The sequence below is a fragment of the Strix uralensis genome, chromosome 1 (assembly GCF_047716275.1).
Source record: "Strix uralensis isolate ZFMK-TIS-50842 chromosome 1, bStrUra1, whole genome shotgun sequence".
Lineage (NCBI taxonomy): Eukaryota > Metazoa > Chordata > Aves > Strigiformes > Strigidae > Strix > Strix uralensis.
Window position 1 is genome coordinate 107,897,764 of NC_133972.1, and position 13,218 is coordinate 107,910,981.

The 13,218-nt window shown below is 36.5% G+C and overlaps 1 protein-coding gene across 1 annotated transcript in view; it reads left to right on the plus strand.

Annotated features, from left to right (window-relative positions):
- Nucleotides 1-13,218, plus strand: part of ERP44 (endoplasmic reticulum protein 44) — a 54,789-nt gene that overhangs the window by 31,000 nt on the left and 10,571 nt on the right. The window contains exons 5-8 of the mRNA XM_074876566.1: nt 5,427-5,611; nt 6,089-6,204; nt 10,363-10,420; nt 11,763-11,879. Coding sequence (XP_074732667.1) covers nt 5,427-5,611; nt 6,089-6,204; nt 10,363-10,420; nt 11,763-11,879 — 476 coding nt within the window. The remainder of the gene's footprint in view (nt 1-5,426; nt 5,612-6,088; nt 6,205-10,362; nt 10,421-11,762; nt 11,880-13,218) is intronic.

Sequence of the window (13,218 nt, forward strand, 5' to 3'; positions counted from 1 at the left end):
AAAAGATACCTATCAAAGACAGATTTAATTTCTCCTCTGTAGTGTGCCCTGGCAGGTAGCCTGAGGGACTTCAAAAGATGTGATTGATCTCAAGTGAGCATGCAGAATACTCATTTGGTAGTCCAAGCTTCAAATACATAGCTGAAGGAATTTGTTACCTTTGAGATGGAAGGTATTGCACAAGAGTGAGAAGAGTTAAAGTGATTTGACACAAGAAAAGATTAGTGTTAGATCCAGTATATTCAAGCTATGTATTTATATATTTGTAGCTATGCAACTCCTATAACCATCATGTAAATACAAAATTAGGAAAGTAGCTTGGGTTTGTGCTAGCTCTTCCTCGGACAACATGAAGACCCTCCATAGAAAAAGGGACACTAAGAGTATTTTCAGGAAACTATTTTTATGGGGTTTGAGTCTTGGCACTTCCATATAATTTTTCAGGCTGTTGTAGTCCTCTGTTTGGCATGTGAATTGCTTCAGGTGGTGCCTTATATTATGAGGTGGGTATTTAGGATAATTATCAGTATTATTCAAACCATAGTGGACATGTTTTTTTGAGAGCCAGTCCTGTAGACTTAAAATCTAAATATTTGTTCGGTGGTGGTATGAATTATGACCCTGGAAGACTAAGACAGTGGCCTGAGTTAGTGGTGTGGTGATACCCTGACCCTTGTAAATATTCCTTCAGTGGGAAGGGTCTTCTTAACTACATTGTGGGTAGGAGTCTACTTCAATATAGTGTGTCTTGGGGCTCTTTTTCAACATATTCTTCATTGTACATTTAATTTTAATTTAGTGACAACGGACTTGAGATTCTCAGTGACGTGATACAATATATTAGTTGAACTCTTTGGACAGCGTGTTGTGGTGTTAACCCAGAACAATGGAGTCTGAAGCGTTCTGGGAATCAAGTCACAGGCTGCATGCTTGCTTGAAGCTATAGCTTGGGTAATGTGTGAACACACCATGTGAAAAGCTCAACACACCCCCAAAAAATGGGTTTTGGCATTCCTTTTGAGTAGAGGAACACATGATGCTCAGGCAACAGAGAAATGGCTGACAGTGCAAGAGATACGATAAAGATGGATCACAAATGATACCTCACAAAGTATGTTTTCATGGAGGATCTTGCTTGGAAGATGATGAGACTGTCTTAGAAAACATGGGTGTAACTGTCAGGCTTCATGTAAAAGTTTCTTTTGAAACAACAATGAAAGCTGCTGCCTCATCCCTATTATAAGAAGCAGCTTTGCTTTCTCTTCAGTTGTTGAGAAGTATCAATACAGTGCATCTGTGAAGAGGATTGAGTGACTGTGAAGACATTCCTGTTGAAGTTTGTAGAATGAATAGTAGAAAATAGTCCAGGCCATTTAGAAGTGGTTGTATGCCAACAGGTATACATGCAAAACGGGGAGGAGAGAATCATCTGAATTCAGAAGTTATTGCTCTGCTTGAAATTTCTGATTTGTAGAAGACAAGAAGATGATCAAATATGTCAGTAGCTTCCCACCATAACTAGTGTGAAAGCCATTCTGGTAGCATAGACACTAGGCTTGTGATTTAATGATTAATTGAGTAAAATACAAACTCAAGGTTTGTTCCATTTAGGTACCTTAGTACCTGAAGAAAACGTTGTCATAGCTGTGAGATTTTTTTTTTTTTCTTTAGTTAGGTTACCCTTATCTGTTTCAAATACCTCTTTTTATCAGAAAGTGGGCAGTGAGAATGTCAGAAATATTTTTAAATTTAATTTAGGATTTACTATAACTAATGCGATCTATGAATGACTTCAAACAATATTCCATGTATTTGCATTGTGTATTTCCAATTTTAAAAGGAATATAATTTTGTAGTTGCTCTGCTTATGCTAACTCTACCTGTATCAAATGCCAGGGCTTAATGAAGCTTTTAAGGTTTACTCTATTTGATTTTTGAATGAATTCAAACAATTTTTCATGTACTTGCATTTTATATTTTGTAAAAAGATGGTTTTCAAATACTTACTTGTGTAGGCCTGTCATCTCTCTGTGTTAGTTCAAATACCAGTATTCATGGAATCTCAATGTAATTTGTAAAGAGCGTGCAAGTTCTGACTTACGAAATAATGTTTGAATTCAGTCTTGACAGTGGGCATTTTATTACCATTAATTTTTTTACACAACTTCAGCACTTGATGAAGATCCACATCCCTAGGGACTGCAATCCCCATCTTGGAGAACATTCAAGGCCCCCTGAATGCCCATTCTACCACCTGTGCATCCTCCTATAACTATGGAAATAACCTGAAGGAAAAGTCCATGTTGTGAGATGAAAAAAAAAAAATGTATTTTATTGTTCTCTTGCTGTGGAGTTCTGTAACAGTCAATGTGTTACTGTTTAAACTCAGTAACAACTCAATGTGTTTCTGCAAAGCCTTGATATGTAGTGCTCCTTATCTCTTATCAGACCCTGGTCAAGTTTTGATAGACTAATATACCATCAGACCAAAGGTCCTTCCATCAACAGGAGAGAGGGGCAGCAAATACCTGGTTTGCTGATGTTGTTTGTCTTCCACTGAGCAAACTGTGGAGTGATTCCTCCCCTGCTATACTTGCCATCTTGCAGACAGCCCTTTAGGACTTTAACTAAAAAGTGATGGAATTTAAAGGAGGAAAACATTATTGATCTAATACTCATTAATGTTGAATATACTGGCATCTTCCCTTGAGAAATTTGTATTAATTTGAAATAAAAGTACTCTGAATTGAGGACATAAAATATCTTAACCTTAATTTTAACTGTAATTAGTGCGTTAAGAAGAAGCTCTTTTGGGATATTTAGGAAACAGGTCAAATCCTTTCTTAATTAAAATTGATAGGCTGAATTCTGTGATATTTTATAGTGATGCAAAGCTTGTCAGGAACTGGTCTTAGCTGGTGAAGCTTTTAAGCTTACTGGTTTGAGGGATGTTAAAGAATATTTGTGTGGAGTAGCCCTGGTTCTTATTCCTTTGCTGTGCACATTTTGTTTTCAGTTCTCATACTCCTTTAAGTTGTGGAGCTGGTACAAAGATTGTTTTCAGTAACTAAAGCTGCAAGAGGTTAGTAGTGTTTTAGCAGCAATTAAAACTACTGATGGTTTCACTAAGAGTTCTCCAGGCAGCAGGGAATTCAGATTTTTTTTTTTGTTATCTCTTAGTAGTCTGAAAAAAGTGGAGAGCTTTGTGTGCTGGAGGACAGTTATGGGCAGAGTTCCATGGGGAAATGGCTTATTTCCAGTTGCACAGGGTTTTAATTTCGGTTTGCAACTGAGAGGTGTATGTTAGCTGCCCAGTATCAGCGGTTTGCTCATGACAACTGCCTCTAAATAATAGTTTTCACAGGACTTCTGTCTCCATTCTCTTTAAAAAAAAGAGTTACGTGTAAGATAGAAAGCAAATCTGCTTCATCGTAAACATGTAACTGAGGAGAAAGGGCATTCTTTTCAGAAAGGGTTAGTTTCTACATCGTTCGTTACTGTGCCAAGTAGGCTGATGGACCCTCATTTGGTTGTCTTCTTGCTGTGGGCCAATCCAGGTCACCTGAAGTGTACCCCTGGACTTCTAAGGAGTCAGTGAAAAGTAACAGGACACACACTCAGCCATGCTTTCAGTGCCTTCTGAACTCTCAGTTGACTGGAAACTTCTGTCTCCAAAGGACAAGTCGGTCTGTTGAAGGTCACTGTCTCTCTTTCCTTTAGAAAGGGAGAAGGCAAAGCAGGGTGGGTGTGGTTGACTAGAATAAGTCACCTCAAAGGATTAAGCAGCTCTGGAAAGTGGGCAGACTGCTCATATTTTGGGATTTTGTTGGATTTAGGTACAAACATGATTGAGGTTTAGGTAAACTGCATCCCACTGTAATAGAGGAGACCCAGTTTTCAGAGGGGCTTAGAGATTTTTTTTGTTTCCAGATATATTTCCAGGGGAGGAGTGAACAGGAGGACGTAATTAAACAAAGCAAAAGGAAGTTGCTTATGGAAATCTACTTGGCATTACATACTTTGTCTCTATTATTTGTCTTCATCTTGTTTTCCTAAGAATCTAAAGTGTATTTGGTTACCTTGATTTTTCCAGTCCTTTCTCATAAGAACTCCTTGAAGTTTTTTGCTGAACTTCAGCCACATCTGAAAGAGAGGAGAGCATTCAAAACTATGAAGTACTTACAAACTTTGATTTAAAGCAGTCGTTGGATATTGGAGATGCACGAAACCAATTTCTGCACTGTAGCAAAGGTTGCTGTAAATACTTGAGGCTGATGGACCCTGCTCTGTGTGCCATGAACTGCTTGATGGTTATGTAGAAGTTTCCCTGACAATGCATAGCTGGGAACTAGCTGCAACACCTATTGCAACTTGCTGTGTCCCAGTGATTAACCGAAGTGGAAGAGGGACAAAGGGACACTTGAAGTACTCTGGTGGGCTGTAGTGAAGAACTGGTTTATTACCTTAGTAGTGGTTGAAGATAAGGGGCACAGGGTGCACATTCTTGGGAAACTGGGCTTTATTGCTTCTGCTTGGCTTTCTTCTTTGCAGCTCTTCTAATTTAATGTAAAATATCTTTCCTTTTTTTTTCTTTAATGTTTGTAAGTCTTGTGAGTAAATAATTTAGAGTTAAAAACTGACCTGTTATATAAAGGTGAAAATAACTAGTGCTCTTATGCTCAATGAATGAAATACATGTTACTTAGTTGTATGAAGCTCTGTGCAGTCCAAGTCTAGAAGAAAGCTGGGCTGCATCTATAGAAGTGAATGAAGAACTGTCTTGAAGGGAATGCTGGCACTGACTGATCAGGGAGGTGTTTGCCTTAATTTAGAAACCTGAAATTTTGTGTTTGTTCAAAACCTGAACAGCTCAGAACTGTAACAGCAGTCTTCTGGCCTTCATAGGCTTCAAGAAATATTTTGCACGGGGTTCACTTTCTCTGAAATTTAAGATATGACAATTATCTTTCCAGCACTGTAATTGAGGTGAAAATCATAGTGAGTTTAAAGAAAAATAGGGGATTATTTATTTTACTCTAATACTCTCATGTGAATTAATTAACTGAAATTTGGCAAGCTTTTAGGATTCTAATGTTCATGTTAAGTTCTTGAATTGGCTTTCCTAGTTGTTCGTAGGAAGTGTACTAAATGAGTATAGTATAGGCTGACCAAGTCGAGTGTTTACTTACTGCAGATTTTGGTCATGATTTTTTTTTTTAATGAAGATCAGTACACGTGAGAAATACTGTAGCTGCTATCTGTTCTCTCCCCTGTGGTGGTGTTTTGGTTTTTTTCAGTTCTCGTTTAAAAGATGTGGAACTACAGAGATTTCACTTATGTGCACACACATGCATGTATAAGATACCATGCTCAGTGTATTTCTGTATTTGTAGGGTTTTGGTTTTATTGTCTTAATTTCTTTTTAGCGGATATAGCTCAGAGATACAGGATAAGCAAATATCCAACTCTAAAACTCTTCCGGAATGGAATGATGATGAAGAGAGAATACAGGGGCCAGAGATCTGTGACAGCAATAGCAGATTATATCAGGCAGCAGAAGAGTAACCCTATTCGGGAGGTCCAGGATTTGGAAGAAATTAGCTCTCTTGATGTAAGTCTTTCAATTTTATTCCTGCCAAATATATTCTTTTTTCCTTTTTTTTCAATGTTGAATTGGTAAAACATGATGTATTTGAAGTACATATTTACTGGTTTTTGCATTCAGAAATGTTGTGGGTGATTTTTTTTTATATACTGAGAGATAAACTGGACCATTTCCAGGATTATAAATTATTCCAATACAGTCACTTCCAACTGCATTCATTTTGTAACAGTAATTCCACCACCAAATTACTTATTTTACATTTAATAATTTGAAAAGAATCATATGTTGTGTTGACAAGATTATTCTAATAATCCTCACTGGAAAAATATTCACAAGGTTGCTTCTGAAAAGGCAGAAAGGAAATAACTTCTGCAGAGTTATTGACTGTTGACTGAATGGCACCTCTGTATTTAATATCCTTAGGGAGTAATGGTAGATTCTGATAATTTAAGGTAAGTTATAATTTAACCTTTGTTTTTACAGCGCAGTAGAAGAAATATTGTTGGATACTTCGAGCAAAAGGACTCTGACAATTACAGAACCTTTGAAAGAGTAGCGAATATTTTGCATGATGATTGTGTATTCCTGTCTGCCTTTGGGTAAGTTTTAAAATTTGTTGATTGCATGACTTCATTATTGAAATTATGTTAATGAGTTGTAGATAACTTAATTGAATGGACTTCTTTAATACTTTCAGTGTGGCATAACTGAAGAGACTAGACTTTAACAGATAAATATACTGAGAGAAGGATAGGAGGAGAAAACTCCTCTTAGCCTTAATGTTTGCTGTGAAAGCCAGCTTTAGGTTTTTGCCTCCTTTTTCTTTTTTTCACTCTTTGTCAGTATAGTTTAAGTGTAATTGGGGGTGACGCTAGACAGTTGTGTCCCAAAAACCTGCATCTTTAGAGGGAAAGGCAAACAAGTAGGGAGGAGTTTGAAAACTTTTTGCCAGAAAGTTTTCAATCAGCTTTGCAGACTGAGTAACTTTTTTTTTTTGCAACCTCTTAATTTTTTTACTTTAAAATGTGACCATTTTTTGTAGGGTTTTTTCTTTTTTTTTTTAACTTTTTTTTCCCTTCCTTTTTTTCTGTAAAGAATAATTCAGTAGTTGCTTGCTCATTTCCTCTTGATGTCTGAGGAGAGGACCTTGTTGCAAAATTCCTGATTTCTGTGCCTGGGTCTGTTTCATGTGAGTTCTATGTCACTGCACATGGTAACAGTTTAGAAAAGCAATTGCATTGATGAGCTACATAGTGTGGGTCTAGAAGAACAACCTACAGAAATTCAAATTTCTCCTTGTTACACAGTTTTACAGCAATATTTTAAAATATTAAAAGATCTTCACTGGAAGAAGAATAATGAATTGGGAGTGAGTGATTCCCGTTTTAAGTAGCATAATAAAATGCAATTATAGATTCTGCAGTGCTTAATGTGCCGGCACCACTCAATTTAAAGTGATTGGGCATTAATGTGAATGCATTGGTTTGCAGTTTACCCACAGTTGCAAGATCAAGAATCTGCATGGGTTATATTGGCTTTTCTATTGCATACTGTTGCCCTAAGAGTTCTTTGTAGAGGAGGTATCAAGGTAGAAAATTTCATCTGTGTGAATAAAATTTGTTGTCAGTCACTGATACCTTTTCCAAAAAAAAGTTTGGGGGTAGGGAAGAGTATTTGTAATGTGCAGGAGTACACGTGGTTTTCCTTTCTTTCAGTTCCCAATTATGGATCCTATGACTGTGTTAAGCAGGCTTGGCCATGAGAGAAGAATCAAATCTAGTAAATCTGTGGTCTGCAGGTCTGTTGGCCTTATCCCTAAAGAGTGGCCATTATCTCAGATGTTTTCTGATGAGTGCATCCATGCTTGTTCTCAGGGCAGCCAGTCTGCAGAATTATTAAAATTTTAAATTTTTTTTTGCCCCCTCATATGACTCTTCATTCTTTTTAAGAATGCCTTTTAAAAAATCATTAGTAAGATAACAATACTTTTAAGATTCTCTCTCCTGTTGTTTGAGTCTGTTTGTCTTTGGTTTGCTATTTGTCAACTTCATATAATGAGAAATAGTCTCCCACCACTCTGTGTTAGCATTTGGTTGTTGGAGGCTGTTCTTGAAGTAGTATTTTTTTATTCTTTTTCTTTAGATATAAGCAGTAAGCAAGCATGATGGAACAGATCAGAGTTTGATTATTTGTAACCTGCCCATCTAACTACAGATTGCACAGCCAGCTTCTCGTTATTCTCTTCTCCAGATTCCTGTTCCCTTTCTAGCCTGGAGCTGTTAGTGTTTTCAAGTGCAGCCTTCCAGACAACAACCTTGGAAACTAAATGTTTTCATCTCTGAGGGGCTGTGGCTCTCAAGCTTCCTAAAAAATTATATGTGAGGAGACTTCAGAGGGAGATACTGGCTATATAACAGTGTTTCCTATTCAGATTATATATAGCACAATGTTTCATGGGGAGCTGGCACTGATTGGTCGAACTTTTCTGACTGAGCATCCTAACAGCCCCTGGGAGGGGTTTTTGGTTTTGCTATGGACAGAGTTCAACAGGTTTGGGAGGTATATGGTAACTTGAGCTGTCATGTTCAACCTTCTACTAAGCTGAAATAAACTCAAAACAATCAATTTGACATGAAAAAAATACTTCACTAACCTCTGTCAAGGCAGAACTGTTCCCTGCTATGCCAAAATTATTCTGGCTTTAGGTAGTTGTAATAGCTTATTTTTAAACTGTATTAATGGTACTTAGTTGCAGATCATCTTGAAGCTTAAAACTATTCTTAAATCAACTGATCCTTACAGTTCTGTTAAGATCTGAGGTGACCGCAGAGCAAGATTAATGAGAGAAGACTTATAAGCAGAAGGAGATAGGAGGGATACTGATGAGATTTAGAGGTAGATTTTAGAAGTAGAACTAGAGAGGGATAAATCTGAAATGTTTGTAGACATGGAAGAGAATGGCCTTGTGCCATTGAGCCATAGCCTAGGAAGACAAAAGCAGAAAACCAAAACAAACAGCCAAAAAATACTTTTATCTTAAAAGGCTATGATGAACCATAGGTAACTCATGGAAGAGAGTGATGAATCTAGAAACTGTTTTAATTTCATGTTAGCAAGCAAATACAGGAGGTGGGGGGTGATTCCAAGAGGTTTACCTACATTACTGCTTCAAGAAGAGAGAAAATGGCAACTGAAGCGTTTCCATTTTGGTAATTTTAAAAAGGTGTATCTTCAGGCGTTTGGGATTCTCACATCATGTCCCTATTTGGAGTTATCTGAAAGAAATCTATCACAACTGCAGCTACTGAGGTGGAAGAACACAGAAGAGGACCTTTGGGTTCCGCCACAGGCTTACCCTAGAGCATATATTTCATTATAGATTATTATCAGTTTACCAAGCAGTGACTGGAGCAGTCATCGTGTCTGGAATACAGAAATGCATTTTTAAAATACACATCTCTAAACTGGTGCAAATACTGATAGGTATAATGTACTATGCAAGATGTCTTTTGTATGTGATAAGGATCATTGGGTCAAATGAAATAAATAAATCATAGGTACTATGAGTTAAGCCTTATGATATCTTTTCTTTTTTTCTTGGCCCTCTAAATCGCCCAGACCCCTGGAAGATTTACCTTATCTTGCAGTGAGATAAATTGAGATAATTTTACATCTCTCTTTTTTCCCTTCCCCTTACATCTCTTAATCACTCTTCACCAATGCTTATATTGAGTCCACAGAAGAGATACTATAATTGGAGAAGCTGGAACACTTAAGTAACATTTCCCAGAGGCTGACATGCTTTCTTGTTAGCCTGTCCTAAAAGAAATAGGTAGTTCATTTTACTCTTTTTGTGGCATATGGAGCCAGACAGTTCTGTCTTGCCAGCATGATTTATGTTGGAATGGCAAAGCATGGGACAGGAGAGGAGGCCTCTTTCAGTGTCCGAAGCAGGTGAAACAGTTTATTTTTGTCGAGAGCTTTCTTTCCCTTTTTTTTTTCCTATCTCTTTTGTTGGATTCATAGCTGTCCCCAGTTGTTTAAATAGGAGATGATGATTTTAGGGGTACAAGCTAGCAGCTTTCGGGGTGCTCTGTTGTGACTGGGATTAAGGAACGACAAAATGTTCCAGAGGCAGGGGAAGAACTTTAGTAAGGTGCCATAGTAAGCTGAATAGCAAGGAGGAACTGCATGCTGTGTTTTGTGCTCTTTAGATCTGTTTTGAGGGTAAAATGGACCGTGTTGGCTTATTTGCTGTCCATTTTCTCATTGCTTGTGCTGGTAGAGCCCCTCAAAGCCCTTCCTTATCAGGGTTGGTAAGACATAAATTTCTAGTGTAAACAAGGGAACAGGAAGAATAAATGCAAACATTTCTCTCCTTTCCTTCCCTAAGATTTTTTTTAATATATATAATTTTTTTTTTTTCATTTACATGATTATATTAATTCATTACCACTTTTCTCTGCTGGTCTCTCATCCAAAATTGTACTGGCATTCATCACTTGCACTTCAATGCCTTTAGTCCACACTTCTAATCTTAAGGATACATCTTGCTGACTCCCTTAATGCCCTCTTGTATAGCCAGGCCAAGTTTCTGTGGAGTCACTTGACAGTTTAAAGATCGAGGATTTTAATTCTCAGATTTTGAAGGAAAAATAAGTAGTAAAGAAAGGATAGCAAATTAAAATATGATTTTTGGTATCTCAGTTATTTCATTTGTCTGTACCAAGACATGCTTACTGGTTGGTTTGTTGTAGGGCTATTTCAAAAGCAGAGAGATTTAGCGGAGACAATGTAATCTACAAGCCACCAGGGGTAAGTGTAACTATGTATTTTATTCTGCTTATTGTCATTATATGTGAATATGAACAAATGGAGAATATATTCAGATCATTCAGTATGTTGCTGCATCTCAAACCTTAATTTTATTTCATCACTAAATAGTGTGAGAAATAGGATCATAGGACCTAGTGTTTTCGAGTCAGTGAAAAAGATCTTGATCTCCTTTGTTGCAAATTAAGTGCACAAAAATGAAATCTGTCATTTTAAATGTCAAGGTCCAGAACTTACTTTTTTTCTTACAAGCACAGTCAACTCATCATGTGTATAGATACTTTGCATTCTGTAGAAGTCTTCAAAATCTGTGAAGTTCAACAGCTGGTGCAATTCATGTTTTTCAAAGCAAGTGACAATTACTAAGTATTTTTCTGACTGTCACTTGCCTGTCTTGTGTGTCTTAGCCACCATGGGTTGAGCTGTTGTTTAATTTTATGGGTTTTTTTAAATGAAACTGTACATTAACAAACTCTCATAAACCATAGTGTTACTTGAGGAAGAATTCAGTACAGAAGAAAATCTGCAAGAATTGCTTTTAGAAATATAATTAATATCTGGAAATCTGCTACTTTCTCAAATTGAATGTATGATAAGAGTTGCTTATGAAAGAGAAATAATTAAAAAAAACACCTAAGGAGGGAGGGAGTTTGAAACCTTTTTCTGCAAAACCAGAATTTATTAGGTTACCTAATTTATATGGCGTTTCTGAATAAAGGTATACTTAATCATGGCCACAGCTTGTGAAATCATGCTTCACTTCATGTTAACCAAAATTGTAATTACATTAAAAGATGGCAGCACGGAATTCTGAGTTAAAACTACTAGCAAATAAAGGAAAACTGTTCATATCTCTTTGGCAAAGCAAATGTTAAATACCAGCTTCAGGTTTTGTAGGACATTAGGAGGAGGGTTTTTTTGGTGAGTCTTTGTAACTATCAGCATGAAGCAGCATAATATCTGCATTTAGTTTATATCTAAATGGATTTTTTAGGTATGAAGATACTATTTCTCAATGTAACAGAAGTACAAATAGCCTTTATTTGAAGCATCCCTAATTTGGAAACAAAGTATCTTTTCAATTCTTAAGTTGTCTTAAAAAGTGGAGTTGACTGCATAAATGATCATACATAATATTTATTTTCCTCTTGTACTTTTGTAACCTAGTTAATAGAAATGTTGCATGCACAAGGTTAAGTGTTGGTATAAGATTGGCTTTCAATATTTATATGGATATTGTTACTTTGTTGGGTAGCTAATCTTCTTTGCAGATAGCAATGTCATTGTTACTGTTTCTCAACTAGTATGTTTTTCTTTTCAACAGGAGAATGCTCCAGATATGGTGTATTTAGGCTCGCTAACCAATTTTGATTTGATTTATGCATGGACACAAGATAAATGTGTACCACTAGTTCGAGAAATTACATTTGAAAATGGGGAGGTAAGAATTTTTTCTACCATTTTATTTTTGAGGTTTCTTTCTCAAAACCAAAATGTCTCTTTCAAGGTTTTTAATCCAAGCCAAAGAGCTTTCTGCATGCTTTACTTTTGGCAGAAAATAGCTGTCAGGTAACGTCTTTTCATTCTTTTGGAGCTTTTTGGTTACACCTGGAATTCACTGGAGGCGGGTTTGTAGTAGTTTCGTACACTATCAAAGTAAGAGGTGGTAATCATGCGTATAGATCACATAAGTGTCTGGTGATTTGCAGATGTCGACACTTGGATGCTAAGAATGTGCATGTGTAAGAATGTGTGTGTAAGTATGGGTGTGTAATATCTTGAGTAGGTTGTGTTATCCATCTAAAGTAAGTTATGTTATGACTAAATGTTGAGTTAAGATCCAGACATAGATGTTATTTAAGTGCTTTTTGTCTTTATTATGATCTTGAAAAAATGCTTCTAGTCAGCAGAAAATATCCATGTGAGCATGTCCATGACAATTTGAAAGAGTAAAATAGTTGTGAACTATAGTTATAATCAGCTTTTAAAATTCAATGTTAAAGTTAGTAGTAGAAAAATGTTACTGTATTAACCACTTCCAAAGCATTATCTAATAAATAAGCACATTAAATGGTGGCTGACCATCTACAGAACTGACAATCTTCTGGGAATTGCAATAAAAATCACGTGAAATTTTTGTGTCCATCTGTGTTTGAGCACTGGTACCTTCTTAATCTTTTTAGCTTCACATGTTCGTTCCCTTGACTTTCTTCTTTTAGCTTAACATATAAGATGGAATTTCAGGGTTTGCTTCTAAACATCTCTTTTCTTCTCATTATCCTTATTTTCTTTCAATGCTTTCCTGTTTTCATTTGTAACTTACTCCTCTTTCATCTATTTCCAGCTCCATATTGTAATTTTTTTGTAAAATAACAAACGGGGGGGGGGAAGTCTTCAGAAAATTACCAAGTTTGTAGTATCTTAAAGAGAAATATTTGTACACAGCCACAGCATCTGCTATAAGTTCTGGTGAGGTTTGTAACAAATTGAAGTATGTTGTCCATACTGGATTAGAAACCAAAGAATCAGTCATATGATTCGTTCTCAGTTTGCACACTTGAGTTGTTTTTTCTTATCCTGAATCTGTAGTGTGTTTAACACTGCTGTTCTGGCACACACAACATGTCAGGTTACACGACAGAGTGAGGCACAGGGTGGGATGCACAAAATGGTTCAAGTACAGTCTTCTAGTCAACCCCGCCAACTTTTATTGGAAAGTTCTGTTAGTTAAACAAATTTTAATTCTTCATTTGCAACTCAATATGTAAAAGATGCCACAT